This window comes from Apteryx mantelli, chromosome 4, assembly GCF_036417845.1.
Source record: "Apteryx mantelli isolate bAptMan1 chromosome 4, bAptMan1.hap1, whole genome shotgun sequence".
Taxonomy (NCBI): domain Eukaryota; kingdom Metazoa; phylum Chordata; class Aves; order Apterygiformes; family Apterygidae; genus Apteryx; species Apteryx mantelli.
Genome location: NC_089981.1, coordinates 70,775,557 through 70,798,294, shown reverse-complemented (window position 1 = coordinate 70,798,294; position 22,738 = coordinate 70,775,557). Strand labels below are relative to the sequence as shown.

Genomic DNA, 22,738 nt, shown 5'->3' with positions numbered 1-22,738 from the left:
ATGCAGTTAGGTATCAGTGACATAAAGGGAGAAATAAAGGTAGAGGGTTGGATGCTTTTTCCGTTAGCACTGGCGTAAATCCAAGGATGCAATCGAATAGCGCACAGGAGAGCCACAGTGTGCTGGGGTATGGGAGCAGCTCAGCCCACCTACCTAAGAACTCTGTAGGCACCAATATTGCACTTCCCACTCAATAAGGCGAACACAGGCATAAATATGAGGATCTTATTCCATCTGTCTGACTTATGAAAGGAGAAACACTACTCAGGTGGAACCTGTTAACTTCAGTAATGACCCGCTTTAGCTACTTGACAACTAAAATCCCAGTCTTGAAGAGACTTAAGCTCATACTTGCTATGGAACGCGCGCACACATACAGACTTCCCAGCACACATCCCTGTACACACGTGCTTCCTCGCTCACGGCGGTCAGCCCCTTGATGTCAACCAGAGTGTTGCTATGGCCAATTCTGCAAGCCCAGGTGGGTTTGTAGACTCCAAGCCAGACTTTGGTACAAGTGCATTAGGAAAGCCATCAGCGGATTCCAATAAATGTACAGTCCTTCTCCAAACACAATGGTGTGCATCAAAGTGGCCAAATTTGCCTTGTTGTCCCCTTGTTCTCCCTGTTGTCTCTTGAACTTGGATAATAATCTTGCATTTTGACACAGAGACGGTTGTTCTTCCTTTGCTTTTTCAGCACCTCGCACCACAGGATCTTGGTCCGTAGCTAGGTGTGATGTGCCCGAATCACTTCACCATAGCAGATCATGTGCCAGAGACCCCTCCCCACACTGGATTTGTGGGGGGAGTCTTCAGCCAGGAAGTGTCCTTAGACCCAACCGCCATCCCACACTTCACTCCTTAGTGCAGCATGTCCCCGGCTCCCTAAATCTGCTGGGTGTGTTTGAGAGTCTAGTGTCAGCTGTGGTTATGTACTGGAAGCGTGCCTGTTCCCAGTGCTGAGGCAGAAGAGTAAGTTAACTGAGGACAGTGCTTATTCCAGCCCATTTATTTTTCTTTCTGCACTGTTGCAGTAGTTGCTACAATAAATAGCAATAAGTGAAAGTAAGAATAATATACGTATTTGCTGACCTTAACTGGCCAGTGCTTATGGACTTCCTCACTCTGCGGAGTTGTGCTCTCCCACTGCCTACCCTGTAGTTACTGGAGTGTACAAATGTTAATCTGCTTTCGGATTGGGACCTGCGCGTGGTAATAGATGAGGTGAGAGGACAGTATCATACACAAAGAGGTAGGCATTACGCGGTTCCAAGGGTCCACAGCTTTTCCTTTGAGTTGAATACATGAGTTGTTTGCTCTGTGAACATCTTAAATTGTTGATGAGTGACACGGACCAGTCAAGGGATTCATTTTCAGTCATAGCTAAGCACTGGCTTTGTTGCACGAAGCTAAAAAGTCGTACTGTCAGTTTGTTTGCTTTTCCTCCCCCAGACTTGGTATTCCTCTGATTTTGCAGCCAACTGTGGGTTGTTTTTATTTGGACCAGACCATGTCTTGGGGCAAAACTAACATCATGGCTGGGCATCATTAGGGAAATGAGGAGCAGGGTGTGGGGTGGCGGGTGCAGGAAGCACCTCCGCTCCCCACCAAGGACGGGGGGGCTGAACCGCGCTTGCCAGACAGGTTGGTGGGGTCCAGCATGTGACACAGTTTCCAAGCAGCCCTTTGCCAACACCCTTCAGCTATGAGTGGCTCAGGAATCTCATCAGGTGGAGAGCTTTTGATAAGTTAAGACTTGCATGCTATGCGGTGTAGATTGCTCCATTGCTGTCCCAGTGCTTGGGGGGGGGGTGTTAATTCATCATTTTACAAAGCAGGACTAACAGGGCAACAGGGATTCAATGCGTCTGCCTGGTAAACTCAGAATACTGGATGTAAACAAATGAAGACTAATTGTACAGTTGTCGGTAGGTGGTCCTTTCCTTTAAGTAGTACAAACAAAAGTTCACATACTGCTTGGCTATAACGTTTCCAGTTTGGAAGAGAAAGAGTGCTTAGTTAAAATTGCAATGATTGTTTGATCTGGGGTAGGGAAAAAGCCAGAAAGAATTTGCGAACTTTCTTTGCTAACTTTTTTTTTTTTTCTCATGTTTAGATATCAACATTATGTTGCTTTATGTCTCCCATACTTTACAGACTACCTTGTCTTATGTCTTAAATTAGTTGGTATAGTGATTGGACTTTAGCTATGTAATTCCTAGCTTTCACTTTTATCTAGTTGTTTTTGACCTTTGGAATTGGGTTGTGTAACTGGAGGTGTGAGTAATTTTTCCACTGAAGATGAGACGCGTGTCATACAAGACAGTAAATGTCTTTAATGCCACTTTGTAATTGCTAGTTCAGTGTGGCACAAGATACTAAAATGTAACTTCTAAATTTTGTGAGCAATTTACCTGACAAAGAAGAGTACTATTTGAAGCGAGCCAGTGCATATTCCAGGCACTTCAGCAGCAAACAGCAGTGCTTACACTGGGAACGCTGAACTGTATAACCTGTCTGCTTATTTCTTGCTAAACAGGATAACAAAAGTATTCTTAGAAAAGGGATATTTCTAAACATAGGGGAAAATTTTTCAGTCCAGCACCTAGAAAATAAAAATATTTTTAACATCCTCTGTTTTCATTTTGGCACAAATCATAAATCATAAACAGACTCTGGAGATGGGTTACTCCTCATTAAAAATGCATGTGCAGTTGTGTTCTTATTTCTTTAGACCTGGGCTTCATTTTGAGGTCAGACTCTAATTTCTGAGGAATATAATTTAAAGCTATTTATAGTGCTTCGTGATTACATATAACTACTAATGAAAAAAACTGGGCAACAGAAATAAATACGTAACAGCTGCAGCTGCTTTAACTCTATTAAGGGTAGTAAAAAAGCAGGTCTGAGCATCTGAGGGAATTTGATGATTGGGCAGAAGCAAGTAAAGTGTCTGTTTGATTGTGAGGAGTTTTACAGGCAAAACGCGGATGACGCAGGAGGCTCCAGATCCCTGTATTTAAAGTTTACTTTGCTGTTTGTCTTGAGTGGGGTCAGTGTTGTAGTGAATAATTTATAGGCAGCATGAATGAGCTCATTAGTCCCCTTTTCAGAGCTTAAATGAGTTTTGTGGTTGTCATTACATGGGCCTTCTGTTCAACGGTGCAGCGAAATGACAGTTTGGCAGTTGGCTGGCTTGTAGCAGGACAGCCCGTCTCCTTTCACGCCTGGATTTGCTTTTGTGCTCTATTGAAACCCCCATTCTATTGCCCAGTGCTGGTCCAGTAACTTCCAGGAGTTTCTCCAGTGATAGCTTTGTTTTTTTTTCTTTGGTTATATGCGAGGTTTGGTTTGATATTGTGGTGTTTTCACGTTGTATTTCTTTAACTGCATTATGGAAGAAAACACTGAAAATGAATAAATAAAGCCCTATGCACACATGAAAACAATAAAAATTACTTTTCTCCTCTAACATGCTTCAAAATTTTGTTGTAGCCATAGCGATTTTTGTCTCTGGTTGTTCAGATGCTTATGGAAGTGCTAAACTGTAATGGGATGAACTGGACCTTAGAAGTAAACATGACCATAAATGTTTACAGGATAGGGGGTTTAAAGAAAAAAAATCCCCAACATTTTTTCATACTACTTTGGCTGCCAAGGCCCAGTTTATCTGTGTGGCTGTGAGAAACCTGTGGGATGAGAAAGTTGGCAAAGAACTATGAGGTGTCAGATGCCCTGTATCTACCAGATCACTTCAGCTGTTAGCTGAGGTTACTTGTTGCCAAAAAGACTGAAGTAGTGCCAAGAGACCCGGCATAAATTAATGCTACAGTGGGTAAGTCAGCCCATGATCGTAAGGATTTTCTGTCACAGTGGAGAGGCCAAAAGCTACTCACATGGAAACCCACCTAGCAGAACATTATTCAACAGCCAGGGGCTAATTCTCTTGCCATAGCCGGCAACAGCAGTTTCTGCTGGGATGTGGGTAAATTCAGCTGTTTTTGCTGTGCCAGCTCCCCCCCCTTCCTTCCCAAATCTTGCTTATCTGCTGTGTCTGGTAGCTGCTCTCTGCTTCAGCCTTGCAGCCCGCTTGCCCCGCAGCCGTGGAGAGGAGCACAGGCTGTCACAGGAGCTTTCTGCAGATGCTGCTGTCTTTTCCGCTTTCTCTTGTTACTCCTTCCACTGCAGCGTTGCTTTGCTTTCCGTTCCACTCACTGATGCGTTTGGTAGGCTGGTATGTAGTATTAAAAACACATCAAGGATAAAAGTCTGCTTAATCTTTCTATGACACTCACAACTTGCTTGTTCACCAAACCGGCAGCCTCACAGCATCTCTTTTCAGACACAGCTGTAGGTGGGCCTTGCTTGTGCTTCACCGCTGCATCACCTCGTAGAGGCTCTCCTCACTGTGTCTACATTGAGGCACGCTGGGAAAATCTGGACTGCGTCTCGCAGGGTTTCCTCTGGGAACAGCGTTCGAGAAACGCACAGGAAGAGTAATGCTGGGTGACGAGTAGAGGAGAGCACCTGGGAATATCCTGTTGCACAAAGAGCTGGAAATCAAGCTGGGAATCAATACAGTCACGGCTAGGAAAACCACATGGTGCAAGCAAATGGTCAGAGGAGAATAATCACCTATCAGCTTACAACACTAGTGATGGCAAGTTGTGTTTAGGGTCAGTGTCTGAGATCCTCTCCTTTACAAGATGTGAACACAAACCTCGCTACCTGTGAGGTCCTGCTGGGAGTTAATTTTGCATGCATAGGTACATAAATAAAGGACAAAATCATGAAGTCCTTGGTGAAAGGAACAGTTTGTATTCAGGAAAACTGAGGCAGGACTTGAGCTGTTGTCCGGAAAGAGTTTTGCCTTCGTTTTAGAAATTCTATTTGGCAAAACCACTTAGGAACTTTGTAACAGAACTTAGTGCCTTCATTACGGTTTTCCCCAAAGCTTGTGATCTTTATTTCTGTGCAATGTTGGCCACTGCTTTTCCTCCACCCTCCTAGGAAGAATAAAAATTCGGTTGATTTCTGGTTCTGCTGATTACATGCTATGTTTCACTTCAGCTGCCAAATGGTGAATATGAACATTAAGATAACTCCTGGCCAACTTTTGCTGCACTACACCTGTACAACAGACAGCAGAGTCCAGGCACCGAACTCCACAAAATAGAAGTCTTTCTGTGTTTAGCATCTGCCAAAGCTGCAATGATACTAGAAGTACTGGCTTCTACACTCATTTGCAGTCATTTACCAGCTATGTTAGGTTAAGTGTGATTTTAGACCAATATAGCCAAGCTAGCAGAAAACTTCAGTATGTTTATTCCAGCAACATTTTGCTTCCCACCGGCTGGGCTGCTAAATAAGTCCTGCTGGCAGAAGCTTCCCTTTACCAATATAAGCTAAGTTTCTGTTTGGGGTGCTAGTATGTTGGTATAATTACACTGATAAAGCGTCTCTCATACAGACCTAGTTTAATAAATGTATGTAGGACAAACTAGCATGCATGATATTCTCCTCCCACTGCACTCATGTACAGAAACAGGCTTGCTAGTGGTTTGTCAGCTGTATATAATTTTAGTGCTAAGTATACTCATTTTCTTAGAAGCTGCGAGCAAGTGTTACTACAATAACATCATAAATGTGCATGCATTATTTTATAAAGGAACTGTTTCATGAAAACTCTGGATTTTATTATAAGAAATTCATTATATTTTAGTCTGTGAAACAGAAATGCTGTAGATATTTTTTGTTTCCTCTCACCTCTGGCAAAGCTTCATATTGGTGCTCCTCTTCTCTGTGATTCAGTTCTATTTCTGTTGTGTTTCCCCAGCTGGGGCAAATAAGAACTTGAGGGATAACTAAATGAAAGGTTGGGAAAATATCCTGTAACTTCGATTCCATGTATCTCAGGTGAATAAACCAAAGATAGGCCTCCTATGAGTAAGTTGGAGTAAGCTTGATCTTTGTTGCAGGTGCAGCTTGTATCTGTAGCTAGTGCTTGAAGAGGGAGAAAAAAAGAGAAGGGTGTGCTTGTGAAGGACACGGGGCGTGAACTTGAAGCAGCTGCGAGCAGGGCTGCTGCTCTCGCAGGAGCAAGGCACCACTCGTCTGCCGGTTCGTGGTGTTACCTCTGCAAGAGGCAAGAGACACTGGCTGAATTCCTGGGGGAATTCACATGCAGCTGTTTCTGTGCCCCAAAACTGGGTATGGTGCAAACAACAAAAACAGGTTGGCCTGTTGTGGTTAAAAATAAAGAAGTGGTAATACTGCAGGTTCTGTATGAGGCCACTAATAGATATTACATCGGTGAGAGTTTTGACTATCTGCTTCTGGAATGAGAGAACTTGGTTATAGACGGGGGAAGTGGAGAGGTTCACATATATTTGAATGACTTGTGGTGAAGAAGAAGAGGAAATGCCAAGCATTAGTGGTGGCCTGAAGGAAGAGATGAAGGCTACAGAATAGTAACTGGAGAAGAATGCTGGTAACAGGAATTGTGAAAGAGGAAACAAGAGCAAACTCATATTGTATTCATTTTTTAATTTTTTTAATTTACTTTTTAATAGTGCTCCAAGGTGTTCAAGGTGCTTCCACTCCATACAAGACTAGATCCATTGCCCCAGAGAAAACAGAAATTGAGAGACGGCAAGACTGTTAGGGGAAGCCGGTTGTTCTGCATGCAGGGAGAGTGGGAACAAAATGGGATGGCCAGTATATGGTGTTATGAGCCTGAGGTGTCTCCCACTATGAGACATCCATCAGACAGATCACAAGGAGTTCAGGGCAGCAGCCCTGTCCACCTCTGTCTGTGGAAGGTACCTTGCACAACAGGACATTTTTCAGAATTGGGGGCTTTTTGGGTACAGCTGCATGTCAAATTCTTTATCATAATGAGCAAGCTTAGTTAGCAAGCTTCCAGTAGACCTTGGGGAGGAGAGTTGTCTCTCATGTGGAAAGGATAAACCTTGACAAGGATGGCAGTCAATGAGGACATTATAACTAGAGATCAGGTTAGGAATGGGGATAAGATGAGGATAAGCAGTGTGAGTCTGTTGAATGGTGAAACTGATGGGGTCAAAGGGCAGAAAGTAGAAATATTTAGCAAGGTCATGTGACATGTCCATAATCCTAGGAAAGGAAGATGTTCTCAGCTAGCGGTGTCCCCCAGGGGTCAGTACTGGGTCCAGTCTTGTTCAACTTCTTCATCAATGACCTGGATGAAGGCACAGAGTGCACCCTCAGCAAGTTTGCTGATGATACAAAACTGGGAGGAGTGGCCGATGCACCAGAGGGCTGTGCTGCCATTCAGAGAGACCTGGACAGGCTGGAGAGGTGGCCAGAGAGGAACCTCATGAAGTTCAACGAAGGCAAGTGCAGGGTCCTGCACCTGGGGAGGAATAACCCCAGTCACCAGTACAGGTTGGGGGTTGACCTGCTGGAAAGCAGCTCTGCGGAGAAGGACCTGGGAGTGCTGGTGGACACCAAGTTAAGCATGAGGCAGCAAGGTGCCCTTGTGGCCAAGAAGGCCAATGGTATCCTGGGTGTTGCCAGCAGGTCGAGGGAGGTGATTCTCCCCCTCTACTCAGCCCTGGTGAGGCCACATCTGGAGTACTGCGTCCAGTTCTGGGCTCCCCAGTACAAGAGGGATGTGGCACTACTGGAGCAAGTCCAGCGAAGGGCCACAAAGATGATTAGGGGACTGGAGCATCTCTCTTATGAGGAAAGGCTGAGAGAGCTTGGCCTGTTTAGCTTGGAGAAGAGAAGGCTGAGAGGAGATCTTATCAACGTGTACAAGTATCTGAAGGGAGGGTGTCGAGAGGATGGGACCAGACTCTTTTCAGTGGTGCCGAGCGACAGGACGCGAGGCAACGGGCACAAACTGAAACACAGACACTTCCATCTTAACATGAGGAAAAACTTTTTCACTGTGAGGGTGACAGAGCACTGGAACAGGTTGCCCAGAGAGGTGGTGGAGTCTCCTTCTCTGGAGATATTCAAAACACGCCTGGATGCAATCCTGTGCAATGTGCTCTAGGTGACCCTGCTTGAGCAGGGGGGTTGGACTAGATGATGTCCAGAGGTCCCTTCCAACCTCAGCGATTCTGTGATTCTGTGATTCTGTGAGATGAAGATGGAGGGGGTAGATGAGCTTTGGAGAGATGGTAGAGAGCCTGTGACTCTTGCTGTGCTCATTTTGCAACGGGGGCTTGTAGGAGGCTATCAGAGATTCCAATCTAGAGGAGGATAAGAGATAAAGGAATATAGGGAGATGGCTGGAAATCCTCATTAAATAAGATACTGAAACATCTGCAGTCAGTATTCTGAAATCTGAGTGGAAAGATTAGACTGTTGTATATTAGCCCACAAGGCTAAAGTGCAGCTCTGCACTGTTGGTACTTGTAATCGGTCTTCAGTACTGTGTATACCTTGGTCTCAATGTACAAACAGTTTCCATCTGTTAGTGCTGCAAATCTTTTGCCAAGTGAGTTGGTATTACTCCTGTCTTAGAAATTGGGAAATCAACACCCTGGTAAATATGATCGCCTGCCTAAGATTATAGTGAGCTACTGATGGTCGTGCATCAGATGTTCGGATGCTGCTCTAATCGCTAAACCAGCGCTTAATGATTTTTCAATGGTGTTGTGTAAGACTCTTTTCTTTCTTAAATTAGTTAAGTATTCCAGTAAAGTCTCAGAAGAAGCTAGGGGACACTGTCTTCCCAAGAGGCAAGATACTAGTGTTCGCCTCACTGGTGGTGTTTTGCTTTTGTGCAAGTCAGCAGCTCCAGTTTACCGCTGAGCTCAGAAGTCAGCAGGAGCCAGCGCAGTGCTGCCTTGCGCTGCTGCCTCTCGCAGGATGCCCCAGCTCTCAGCCCCGTACCAGCTGCCCAACGTGGCGCGCAGGATCTCTCCGCCTGCTCGCCGAGGCAGCTGTGTCACCAGCTGTTGACCCCTGCACTCGGTCATACTGGCTTTTCTGTGTGTACTTCGAACGTCTCAGACTGGTCCTTCATTATAGTCCTTACAGCTTGCTCTGGGGAAGGATTTCGGCCAGCCACAGAAAAGGTACAAAATTCTGATCTTATTCTCACCAGTGCCAACAGGGAATTTTGCCACTAATTTTGAACAGAACCAAGCTGTGTACCTGAATAGGATACATACATAATGAGATATTATTCAAGATGTAATATCCTTTGTATACTGCCACTGCATCTTGCGAAGCTTCCCCCTTCTCGCTTCAGAAATACTTCTCATTAGCTGAATTCTTCTTGGCGTACTAAGACACTTGATTTTTACAAGTGATGATAAATGTGATAAATCTCCTTGCTTGCTGATAAAGAGACATGTGGCTTCACTAAGAAAAAAAACATCTGAAGCATTTGAAGTAAATTCAGGTGGCTGGAGTTAGGACTTGGTAATTTAGTTTGGATTTAAAACAAAATGGCTATGAGATAAGAACTGTGTAAACTAATGGTCTGCTGACTTTTACTGCCGGAACTAGTACAGTTGCAGGGCACAGTTACCAATAGGTGACAATGGTCTTCTGCTGTCTGATAGGTGTCCAGCTGCTGGCAAGTCTTTTTGAAAATATGCAAGAATGTGAAATAGGAATTCACTGGGTAGGGGAGGGCAAGCTATCGGCAGAAGAAGGTCTTAGCGAGTTATGACAGGAATTTGTAGTTTGAGAGAATAAATGAAACACTTTTCATCCCTCTGATTTGAGAACTAAATAGTTGCCACTCTCATGTCTAAAAATGTGATAGAAATTAAGAGGTACCCGATGCCTTAGAAAATTACTAACTGCAGATAGGGAAATAGAGCTGAAAACAGTGGTTATCCTTGTTAAGCAGGATAATGTCGACTCTGTGGGCCACCACAGAATTCCTGCAAAGTCTTGAGCATGCTATCTTAATTTTTATAAATAAAACCACTAAAATGCTTGTTGGCTTAGGGCTAATTTCTGCGTTCAGGGTTGCCCTGGAAAGGATCCACCAATATACCTGTATTTCTAACCAGCACGTTGTTTAAACATTTCTACAGCAGACTGAAAGGAAAATTAATTTTAAAGTGGGCTAAATCTGCAAGCCTTGTTTACCCAGAGTGGAAAATCCTTGATTTTTGTGGCTCAACTATGAAACAATTTATTGCACTTGTATTAAAAGTGGACAGCTGTATCTTAATTTAGTGCTGTGAAACACTGAACTATTTGAAATCAAGTATGTTGCATACAGGAGCCTGTACCTTTAACTGCTGTTTAGACTGGGCAACTTCTTTTTTGTTTTTAAATCAAGTTAGTTCACTCCAATTAATTTAACTGAACTGATGGCAAGGGTTTTTTAATCAAGTTAATACTAATTATGTCAAGATATGTTAACGGGGGACAAAATGCACCATTTTTCCTAATCTAAACCAGGCCTGATTTTAAAGAAAATTTCTTAGTCTAAAAGGAATGAACTGTTTTGCTCTGGAGTTGCAGCTCTCCGCAACGGAGCTCTTCACCGCACAGCGTGAAGACAGACCCTCACCAGGTTGGCAGCAGCGGCATCCTGTCTCCAGACTCCCCTTCGTTATCCCGCCGCGTGTCCCTGTCCTTACGGATGCTGTCCCCGTAGTTGTGCTGCACACCTGTCTATAGGACCTGGGTCCTGCGTAAATCGGCAAAATCTGCGGAGGGATGTGCTCCAAACTGCCTAGGGGGTTTGTGTTAGTCTCTGCTGCTGGAGCCTGCGCCCCTCTGAGTTTTGTGCCGTGCGTGGGCTGGCAGGTTTTGGGCGGCCGTGCAGGAGCTGGTGGAGGTGTCCTGCTGGAGGGCACCGGGCACGGGAGGGAGCGGCCGGCGCTGCGGCGCGGGGAGAGGCCTCCCTCGGCCCCGGGGACGGGCAGGGCCCGGACGCGCTGCGCTCCGCGCTGCTCTTGTCTCCCGCTGCCTTCAGCGATGGCCGTGTGGCTTTTACCGCAGCTGTAGCCGGGTCGGTGCGGTGGGGCCTTCTCTGGGTACGGGGAAATACCGCGGGGCGCTCTGCGGACACGGCGGGCCGGGCGGGGGCAGCGCCCTCGGGCGAGCACCGGGCCTGGGCCCGGGAGCCTCCCGGCCCGCGCCCGCCCCCGCCGCCGCGTTTCCCCCGCCGATCCCCGTTTCCCTCCCGGGCTCAGACAGCCCCGCCGGGCCCCGCCGCGGCCGCCCGGCCCGCGCGGGCTGGGCTCGGCGGCGGCCCCGCTCCGCTCCGCCGGCGGGGGCCGGGCCAGGGCCTGGCGCGAGGGGCGCGCCGGCAGCGCCGCCGCCCTCCCCCGCCGGCGGCCCTCCCTTCCGCGGCTTCTCCCGTCTCGGCTGGCCCAGCCCACGTTTTCCCTCTCTCCCCTCCCTCCCTGGTCATGTGTCGCCTTTTTTGTTTGCAGTGGAAACAATTTCTCGCTCTTCGGCTCGCGCCGCGGCGAACCGCTGCCCGTCGGGAGCGCGGGGCGGGCCCATGCTGGCGGCGGAGCCCCCTGCGCCGGGAGCCCTGCGGCGCCCTGCCGGCTCGGGCTGAGCCGCGGCGCGCCATGCCCGGCGCCGTCGGAGGAAAGTTTGCGCGGTAGCCATGGAGGGGCCGCGCTGAGGCCGCCCCCCGCCAGGTGAGTTGCTGCTGTCGCCGTTGCCGGCGGTTGCGCAAGGCGCCGCCGGGGCCGCCCGGGGGGCGCCGCGCCCGCCCCGCCGCGCCGCAACTTGCCCGGGAGTTGGTGCGCGGCCGCGCCGCCCCGGCCCCGCTCCGGCGGCGCCCGGCCCGCACGGCTGAGCCGGCGGCGGCGGGGCGGCCCGAGGCGTCCCGCGCGGTGCTCGCGGGGCGCGGACTTTTGAACACGCGTGTGTGCGGGAGAGGTGGGGAGCGGGGCGGGGGCGGGCCCGCGCGGCGGCGCCGCGGGGGGCGGCGGCGCGGTGCCTCCGCGGCGCGGCGGGGCCAATGGCAGGTTCGTGACACCCGGCCGGCGCTGGAGCTATGCGCGCTGCCAGCCGAGCGGCGCGCGGCCGGGCCGGAGCAGTGTCCCCGTCTCCTAGCAACGCCATTGATTGGCTGCGGCGGCGGCCAATGGGCGCCCCCCCCCCCCCCCCCCGGTGACAAGTACGGTGGGAGCGCTGTGCTGAGCCTGCTGCCGCGCGGAGGGGCGACCCGGCCCGGCCCGGCCGCCGCGGCCCCGCCGCGGGGTGCGGGAGGGCGCGCGGCAGCGGCGGTGGAGGCCGGCGGGCGGGCAGAGCCGCCGCCGCCCCCCCGCGGCGTTCCGGCTCCGCGGAGCGGGAGCGGCCCCCGGCGCGGGCAGGCGGGTGTGAAGGCGCTCGGCGGCGAGCGGCTATTTACATATCTGGTGGAGCAGCCTTAATTGGCAGCAGATTAAAAACGTTTGCTTGACTGCGGGTTCTCATGTGACCAGGCGTTTCTTTGTCTAAGAGCGGCGAATAACAATATACGCCAAATTCCTCTTTATCCCCCCCCCCCCGGTCAAATAATGGAAAACTCCTGGGCTGCGGCTGTGGAAAGTTGCCGGGGCCGGGAGCGGGAGCCTCGGGCCGGGCGGTGCTGGCGGCCGCCGAGCAGAAGTCACCGCTAACACCGACGAGGACCTTTGCCTAAATAAATAAAGGGATGGTATGATATGGCCCTTCGGGAGGATACTGGCAATAAGCAAATTAAACAGAAAGAGAGCAGCAGGTTGTCATAGCAACACTGCAATTAAATTACTTTACTGTCAGCCATCATATAATTTCCCTGTTTAGAAGCTCGTGGGACAGAACTTCTATTTGGAGTCCAAGCTGGCTTGGCAGGGCGGGTAAGGGCGGCCCGGGCCCTGCACGCTTGTCTCCTAGCTGCTCAAGGCTGTTCCGAAAGCTGGAAGCAGGAGCTGCGCGAGTTCGGCCTCGCAGCGCTTACCTCTGTCGTGATATTTCTTCCTCTTCCAGATTCCTGCCTGTCTAAAACCACAAACGGTGGTTGATCTCGTTCAGTGATTGTGTGTATTAACGTGCATAGAGGTTCCATGCGTTTCTGTTTTAATAATGGCTGCTTTTGTTTAAAGTATTTATAGAAAGAGCTGAAGTGGCTTTCCTTTTGTAATTTTTCCCCTTTGTAGCATCTAAAATATAGTCTGTCTTTTCTCTTTCCCAGAATGGCTGCCTTCTCTTCTATTTTTTTTTTCTATAGGTATGTGTCTCATTCTGCTGCTACCTATAATTTTTCCCCTTCATTTCCAATATTAAGCATGTGACTATATGACTTTCAAATGCACCTTCACTAGCCCCCTAGATAGAGGGAATCTTTTTGCTCTTGTTCAGCGCTTCTGCAGGAGGCTTCACAGTTCTGAAATTCATTATTAACTCTTACCAATTTTTATTTCACTGCTATTCACTTCTCCAGACCTAAATTCTTTCAGACTTTTCTTTTATAATGGGAAAACTAAGGGAATGCCTTTCCCGCTTCTGAAGTGGAGTTGTTTGACTCCTGTCTGTTTCTGTTGAATTGCACAGACAACTTCTCCAGGACTGAGTCCTTCTGACTGGTATTGATCACACTTACCCCCTTGGGGCCTGCGAGTCCAGTATCCTCAGCAGCTCATCAGACTTCTCCTAGGTCACTGCTAAGTATCATAACATTGGTTCCGGACTCTATTTTCTACCATGTTCGAAACACATTTCAGCTTATGTTAAAATCTTCTCAGTTTACATACATTTTTAAAGTGCTCTATTCCTCTGGCGCTTGCTTCCCTCTATCTTGGCCCTGGTCCCAAAACTACTGTGTGTTGCTTTTCCTCTTCTCTCCTCCCACCCTTTCTGTTTTTGAAGTTCTGCTATAATTTTTGAGTTTTGTTCTGACTGTGACTGTAGTTAGATTTGGTGCTTGTCTGCCTGTGCCTTTAGCCAGAGTGACTTTAATCACAGTGCTGGTGTAGTGTCCTCTAAAGTGAAACAGCTGAACTTAATCTGAAGCAACTGGCCTTAAGCTCCCTTATTTTCTTTTTTTTTAAAGTTTATATGCTTATTAAAGTGATACAATTGGCATATTCAATGATTTGATACACATATTCATCATTAAAGCAATGTGTCTTTAGGATTTCCTGTACAGGGCTTCAAGTACATGCAGAATTGAGGCATATCAGGATTATAGTATTATTCCATTGACTGAAATTTCTTTCCTTTTCCTGGCTTTAGATTATTTTACTCAACATTTGTGGATGAGCGTTTTTGCAAGTCTGTCATTTTTAATATAAATCGCAAAAGGCCAAGTTACTGGTTAGGGAAAAGCTGTCAAAATGTTATGTTGTAGCTTTTCATGAGCTAACTTTTTTCTCTCTTTCTTTTTCCTCTTACTTTGGATTTGTGATCCTAGGGGTCTCTGTCTAAATGGGTCCAGTCATGCCTCCCAGTAAGAAGCCAGAGGGCTCAGGAATTAGCGTTCCCAGTGGACTGAGCCAGCGTTACCAAGATAGTGATTTATCAAAGGCACTTCATGATGATGAGGACCTAGATTTCTCTTTGCCTGCCATCAGATTAGATAAAGGGGCCATGGAAGATGAAGAACTAACTAATTTGAACTGGTTACACGAAAGCAAAAACTTGCTGAAAAGCTTTGGGGACTCGGTCTTACGAAGTGTTAGCCCAGTTCAGGACATTGGTGATGACACGCCGCCATCTCCTGCTCACTCTGACATGCCCTACGATGCCAAGCAGAACCCCAACTGCAAACCTCCTTATTCCTTTAGCTGCCTCATATTTATGGCCATTGAGGACTCGCCAACCAAAAGACTGCCTGTAAAGGATATATACAACTGGATCTTGGAACACTTTCCGTATTTTGCAAATGCACCCACTGGATGGAAAAATTCTGTGAGACATAATCTATCCTTGAATAAGTGTTTTAAGAAAGTGGACAAAGACAGAAGTCAGGTAAGTTTGGAACTATGGAAACGTATCTGGCTCTGATAAAATTCACCTGCTAATCCTAGAATGTATTCACAATAGCAAAATGCAGAATATGCAGTATGCTGTCCCTGGTAATGTAGTTCATTATATTCAGAGAGCCAACATTTCTTTAGCATGGCTCATTTTGATTTTATTAAATTCATTGTCTAGACATCTGTAAGAAAGTACTTTGTGTGTGTGTTTTTTCTTTCCCCCCCAGCTGGTGTCTTCATGCATAGTGGTTAAATATTGTTTTTAGTTATCATGCTGTGGTAATGGTTTCCAGCTATACTAGATGAATGTAATCATGTTATAAATAGGCTGCTTGCTGTTCTTGGCTTATACAAATGTATAGTGAAAGGGTATGCCTTATGTAAGAGTCCATCTCTCTTTCCCTGGTCTGAGTTGTAATCTGATTTCTTTTCTTTCTTTTTTTTTTTTTTTTTAACAAATAGAAGTAGTTTTGAATTGTGATGTTGAAGCTTCATTCTGTGTATTCAAAAATACCTTGTTTCAGGCAGGTTTTAGAGAAACTCTCCAAACAGAGGAGATAAGTCTTTGATCAAAGGTGAAAGTTACCATCCACTGGAAATTCGGTTGTTCTCTCTCAGGGCTTAGGCAGCTTCTGCGAACAGTGCGGTGGCAGAAGTCTGGGGAACAGATTTTTGCTTTCGGGTCTCTGTTGTTGTTGTCTGGTTTCATCGCTGAATCTTCAGCTGCGTCTGCAGGAAGAGGCTGTGTGTGAGGGAATGGGGAAATGAACCCAGCAGTGGAGGCAGTGCTTTGCATAACTTCTCTTGCATAAATCTGTCTGGGAACAGTTATCAAATTCCAAGGGGGACAGTCTTCGGAAGCAATGGTCTGGATGAATCTTTGGCAAAGTATGAGTAAACCGAGAAAAATATCAACCTGCAGATTAATTTCACAGTCCTTCTCACAGGCTAGTGAAATAAATAGCAGGTAAAATCACATCATGTACTGCACTTCTCTAAAATTGGCCGAAGATCAGAAAGTGAACGCTTTCTTCTGACTGAAACAACAGATGAACTTGACTTTTGAATTTCAGTGAATTAAATGCTATGATTGTTTTGTAACTGGTTACCCTGAAACTAGACTTCTGCTGGTGGTGCTGTTCTCCCTATTTTGGGTGTGTTTTAACTTTAAATGCTGTGGAGTAGAAGCTAAAGTAAATCTATAGGAAGAATCCTATGTTACCCTAAACTAACAGCTTTTCTTTTAGATTGCTTTTTATATCTCAGGAGATTTACTTTTTTAAACAATAGACTTGGATTTTTTTTCTTTTTCTTTTTTTTTAGTGTCATTCCCTAAAATCCACCATCCACGTATTGGAGATCACACACTGTATGTTGGTATTTTTATAAATTAGCTGCTGTGAATGATTGTGCATGAGATTATAAAACCAGTTCCTGAAGTGGATCTTGTTTTGTGTAAACCAGAGTCTTAAATTCTTGTTTGGAGCTGAGACAATAATAAGTGCCACACCAGGCTTCTGTGATCCTATCCCAGACCATAAGAAACCTTAACAATACTTTAAAAAAACCCAAAATATTGTAACTGGCAAGGCATGTGTTTAACATAGCCATTTGTGTTTTGTTCTATCCCTCTTCCTCTGTTTACAAGTTGACTATTTAGATTACGATTTCCTTCCTATGAGGAACTTGTCTTCATGTGTTATCTGTCATACCCAGCAATCTTTAGCAATCATGTGAGCAATACCATGAAGCGCTTGTCCACAGGGAAGTGGAGAAACACCATGCATGCCTGGTCACCTACCTTTAGAGTTCGTGATTAGAGCCATGGTTACGCAGCTAGAGAATAAGGTGTGGTGGAAGTCCTTGCCTATATAAATAACAAGGTGAGGTTTTACTCTTTCCTGGAAAAGCCCAGGCTATGAGAAACAATTTCTTCCATCCTTCTGTGCTCCTGAGCTCCTAATAACTACCCAGTAATGCTTCTGGTAACCAGTATTAAGGTAACAGAGATGAGACTCGCAAACTTGGAATGCATACAGCCAGGTCTTTTAAATACCCTGCTGGTTTTTCCTCTTGTGTCCTAGGCCAAGAGAGGTGGCAGACTGGGAGCTGAGTGCAGAACTGGCGCTTGGTTAGAATTGCTGAATCAGGTGCTTGACAGCTAATTGCAGACTTGGAAAGCAGCAAACTTTACCTAATAGCTTTAAAAATACACGGTGGCTCCCCCCCCCCCCCGAGTTGATTTGAGTACCTCACAGCGAGCGCCTAAATTGTTCAGAAGTGAACCAGAGATGCCATCTAGATTTATATGTTTAGAGCTGGGGTCTGGGGGAGGGGAAGAGCAGCACTATCCTTTATAAGGTATTATTTCATGACAATTCTTCCAGTTTGTAGCCAGACTCAGCAAATTGCTGGGTTGGAATTTCTCTGTCTTATTGTTTTGATGTGGAAAAGGCATTTAGCAAATAGCAAGTCCTAAAATGTTAACAAGATAGGCTCTGAAACATGTACAATATGGGGGGAAGGAGTTAATCAGTGTTGGGAATTGCAGGCATTTGCTAGTTGATGTGTGTTGACACATTGTGAAAAGCTAGAAGCTTTTCCTCTCATAGTTGTGCTTTCCAGGGTTTGTTTGTATAGTCTTTTAGCAATCGTTTTTCTAAAAAAAGTTCTGCTGAACACTTAATTCTTTTTTGAATTCCCTCAGTATAGTAGTTTTCTCAGTCTTGCCCTCTACTAGTTTATATTCACGGGGCTAAATATGTAGTTAATAGTATGCAGCTTTATGTATGCATATGAATGCTTGTATTTCCTGTTGTGAGATCCTTGTAGCAGAAAAAAGACCCACAAACTGCATCACTTCAGGTTTCAGCTTGCCTCTTCTGATGTTTTTGGGTCTGATGTGTGGAATGCTGGGAAAAGACATTTTTCTCCCAGGATTTGTTTATATATTGCTGCTATTCCTGAATGATAGACTTCAACTGCAGCACCATCGGGCTTACCTGGCAGCCCTACAAAGTGCCTATTCATGTAACTTCGCTGTGAGGCTGATCTCTTGGAGCGAGACAGAGAGAAGGGCTGAAGAAGGGAGAATGCTGAGCCCTTGACAGAACAAACTTATTTGCTTTGAGCTCAGCAGTTTAATAATAGTTGGCCAGAGTATAAAGTAGCACATGATGGGAAGTATAAGAGGAGTTCCCTGGCTTTGTTTATACTGCTGGACCTGTGAATTCAGTCATTCAGATTAATCCTATTGTGAACATAAAGATTTAAATGTCCTCTAGTGTATGTCCCATTTAGTACAACGCGTTAGCCCATGACTTTTCTGACTTCCCTACCATCTGGTCCTTGGCTATAGAGAGGAATTTTTCTTGTATATGTGTCTCCATAGCAACGAGTTTGCAGTTGATATGGAAAGTAAGCAGTTGCCCTAGCAACGGAGTTACTGATGTGACAGCTTCTCTGCTTGCAGGAAAAGGGCTAAGCTAGTTCAGACGCATTATGTAGGTTTGCTGTAATTATAGCTGCGCCCACTAGTGCTGCTGTAGCTAAGGGTCTGCTGAAAAAATTTGTTATAAGCCCTATTTTTTTCCTCTTGAAGAGTCATATTATTTGCATAGGGATTCCTGTTCTGAACAAAGGCTGATAAGGCTGTGTTTTCAGGGCATGCGGTATGTGTGTGCCTTTAATGAGTGCAAACTTTCTCGGTCATTATTATCAAATAAGTGGATGAGGGGAATGAATGTTTGACATTGTTGGCTTCTTTTTATTCTTTTTAGTCTCTGTTAAAGGCACACAGTCATAAAAGCTAGGACTCTCATCTCGTGCTCTTTTCTGCTATTCTGACGTTTTTACTCTGGTCCGTGCTTTTTTAGACATCCACCCTATCGAGAGGGTTCCTCATTGTGTCTGTTCTGTGTTGTCTGAGAAAGGGAAACGCACACATGCTCCTGACTGTGTGCACACTGAAGACATTCAAGACTCTTAAAGGTTTGTCTGGCGCTTGTGCTGAGGGACGTCTTAATAAAAATGTAATGAGGGTAAGGGATATGTTTATGGGGATGGGAGAATAAAATTCTCCTCACTTGATGTAGAAGTTATTCTTAGAAGTATGTGGTCCATAACTGGGTCATGGAGATCCAGCCAGGCTCCTCCTCTGTCTGGAGCGGGCTTGGAGATCTGAGGACTCCTGAGCAGTCCTAGGGCTCTGAGAGAGCCTGCTTCAAAGTTGTCCTTGTCTTGTGTGCTGCCTTTCCGGAGCCTTTCTCACCACCCCAGTGCAAGAGCCGAGCCGTGGGGGAGTCCTTGCAGGAAGGACCCCGGCGCAAGGCACAGAGGCATTTTGCAATTCTGACCTGTGCACGTCTTTCTCTAGTGTGATAATGTCTGGGCTTTTGGCAAGTAAAACCTTATGGAAAGATAAGAGCTAGCTAGAGTGAGAGGAAAAGGACCCTGATTGTTCTTTATTAGAATCTCTTAAGGCAATCTGCATATACACAAAGGCAATGGTCTGGTGACAGTGCTCTCTCTCTTTTAACATCATTTGAGAAGATCTCCTGTGAAAGCTATTTGGCACTCTGGGAATAGAAATGATCTCTTCCAGTTTTAATATTGTTATCACCCAGACTGACCCAAATAACAGAAGCAGGAGAATTGCACTGCGTTTATAACATCTGATGGAGCTAAAATGTAAAAAAACAAACAAACAAAAAACCCACACCGAGACTCATGTTAAAGACTTCAAATGATGTTGACTGCATTAATAAAATAATGTCCTAAATAAGCCAATCCAACTGTTAATTTCCAAAATTGTTAAAAGGAAATGCTGTGGTTGTGAGCTGGAATTTGTCTAGTCTAACTTGAAATCCATTTTGTTATAACCTAGTTTGTCATATTAAAAAGCTCTCTAGCTATCAGAAATTTTCTCCCCAAATTGTTTTTTAGAGAAATTCAGGTCGTCTCATTGTGGAGAAATAAAAAAGTGACTTGATCATAAAGTCTCTAGAACCTTACTGTAGTACGGGTTTTCCAGATATCAAACAGTTTATGGAGAGCTTTTCTTGAATCCTATTCAGTTTTGTTTTCAAAGTGCAAAACCAAGAAATTATACAGAATATTTAAATAACAGATTTCCTAAAGCAGCGAATGAAAGGAGTATGCTTCCATTTCCCTGTCTTCCAGTTCACTTTACATTATACTATGTTAATTCCAGTAGAGACTGCCTGAATTGACTAGTTTAGAGCTGCACAGAGCACAATCAGTTCTTACCAAATAATTTTGAAGAGCTGGCAATAGCTGGAGGATCCTCTGAACTTTATACCCAGGGTATTTATGTTGTCTTGCTCTTAGTTAAGATAGCCAGTAGGCAGCTCTATGGGTAACTGAGATGGGTTTTGTTGTGCATTGACAGGTGATTGACCCACCACACTGTACTGGTTACTTTGGTTAAATAAACTGGATTAACTGGCCATGTGTGTGCTCTTAACCCACAGCAAATATGATATAAAAATGTGTTAAGCAGCACTGAAAGAGCCTGGACAGGAAAGCAGGAACAAGCTGCCCTTCGCCTGTTGGACTTGGGCTGTGGTTGGTTTGATGAGCCCATTTTTTAGCAGCAGTCATACCTCCCTTGCTCCTAGCTGTTTGTCCCGGCACTTTTCTGACACAATTTTTGTGGTTTTGCGGCAAGCCAGAGATCTGGTCAGAGATCTGAGCCAGCTGGACTTCTTTGTTTTCTTTTTTAATTCTTGAGTTGCTTTTCAGCTTAATTCCCTGATTTAGGTCACAACACAGTGCAATAGACAGTTGTGCTGATGTGACTGAGGGAGCAGTGATGATGGGAAAGTTGGGGAATACCTTAGGTTGGTATTGCCAAAGAGGGCAACACCATACTCATAGAAGAAAGGCCAAATAGAGGCTGGCAACTGAAGTGAGAATGGGTGCAAAAGTGCCTGATGGATAGATCCTACCACAAGGTAAAGGCTAGGACCACATGAGAAAAAAAGGTTATTTATAATTGGAGGCTTTCTCCTGCTGGGGACATTTACTTTCAGTTCCCTGCTTAGCTCATGGTCATTATGGTCAGATGAGGTGCCAGCACAGGCCTTTTGCTATACTCCATGTAGTCCAATATGAAGTGATGCCCATAGTATTCAGTCAGGTCAGCGAGCTGATCTAGCTACAGCTAAGAGTAGAAGGGAAGGGAAGTGACGTGGGCATGCTCTGAACTTCAAGAGTGCAAGCTTCATTTAAAGCACTAGGGCTGGCTGTGTGCTTAGTCACACGCATGCCAATGTGATATGCATGAAACGGTCTTAAGAAAATTGTGCAGGGCCGTGTGCGCGCCAGAGCATGTGTTTTCTTAACTTCATAAGGTTTGTTTCTTTATTTTGCCCAGAGGTCTTAATATTAGCAGTAGAGATGGCTCTGTGTGGAGCTGTGTTGTGCAACCTCTAAAAAGCTATTACAGTAGGGGCCTTTTAAGGAAGGGTGTCCATAAAATCAATTGTCAAGCTTTTCTGTGAAGCTGCCTTTATTTTCTCATTCACCACCTATGTTTCTTCTTAACTCCCTGAGAACTAACAAACTGCTCTTGTTACTGCCAACAAATGAAGCGCACGTCTTGGGGCAGCACTCTGGTTTGAGCACAGCAGGCCTCACCAGGGCTCAGGTTGAAGTATGTACACAGGAATGCTTTACGTGTCCATTAACAAATGCTTAACCATGGGGAGTTGCAATGCAGCTCCTGCAGCGGGGCGTAGGAAACGCCTCTGAGCACCGGTTGCACTGCAGCGAGCACGCTACCAGTTGTGGCTGAACATTGACTGGGCTGGCTACCTTGCTAAGCAGTCTCTGTTTTGTCTCACACTTCAGTTCTGCAGCGAAACATCAAAGAATCCATTTTAATTACAAAATATGTGTCCCTTAGACTTCCTTGTTCTTTTACCTAAAAGGGAAGTGAGGTATTTATTTTACGCTGGCTGAAATAGAACAACAAGTTGTGCTGTTAGGCTTCCTTTCCCTGGTGAAGATCTCTTGAAAAAGAGCTCAAAACATCTAATCATGATTGAATAGTTCTGTCGAAAATACTCTTCCGACAGCCTGAGGAAGCCTGTAACTTGCTGGAGAAGTTCCCTTTGTTTGCCCTCATTTTCAACAGGTGGTATGTTCCACCCACTAGCCCTGGTAGCTTAAATGTTAGAAGATTTCTACGACAGTTCTGCATTTCTAGTAAAGTTATTCAGACATCTGGCCTGCTGGGGTCTAAAAATTCTTACTAATAAGGTCTAGTCTCCAGGGCCCTCATAATTGCTACTTCTCAATTAGTTTATACTGTTTTATTACTGTATTTTCATGATAAAACTGCTTAAAACAAATGAATAGTCCAGGATAACGCATGTTGAAATCCTTATGAAAACAAAACCCCATGTGACTCTGTATTTAATTTAGTTTGTTGGTATTTGTGTGTTGATCAACAGCAGCTTAGTGTTTAGAAGTAATTGACTTCTGTCATTTCAGGACTGGGCAGAACATTGCTAGGTAAGTTGATCATGCAAGCCCTGTCTGTAGATGTAACAAAGCAATATGTTTTGATGCATTCAGTCCTGGTGTAAGTGAACACAGATTTGCTTTAAAAAAAAAAAAAAAAAAAAGACATATGGCTGCTTCTGGTTAAATTTTGCTCAGTAAGCACTTAGGGAAGGACTATGCTGCATGCTTGTGTGTATTCTTTCAGCTAATTAAGATTTCCCCCAGTAAGTATTTGCTCTTATCATTTGATTCATAGTAAGGTATTTTAACTGAGTATAAGCC

General features: G+C 45.5%; 1 protein-coding gene across 11 annotated transcripts in view; it reads left to right on the top strand.

Annotated features, from left to right (window-relative positions):
* FOXN3 (forkhead box N3) overlaps positions 1–22,738 on the top strand; it is a 221,601-nt gene that overhangs the window by 71,119 nt on the left and 127,744 nt on the right. For 7 of the 11 annotated variants that reach the window (XM_067296918.1, XM_067296916.1, XM_067296917.1 and 4 more), the window contains exons 1-2: positions 11,420–11,620; positions 14,362–14,918. In XM_067296918.1, the coding sequence (XP_067153019.1) occupies positions 14,376–14,918 (543 nt within the window). In that variant the 5' untranslated portion in view covers positions 11,420–11,620; positions 14,362–14,375. Of the gene's footprint in view, positions 1–11,419; positions 11,621–13,017; positions 13,180–14,361; positions 14,919–22,738 lie in introns of those variants that run through there. The other 4 variants (XM_067296910.1, XM_067296911.1, XM_067296919.1 and 1 more) reach the window with 3 other exon arrangements.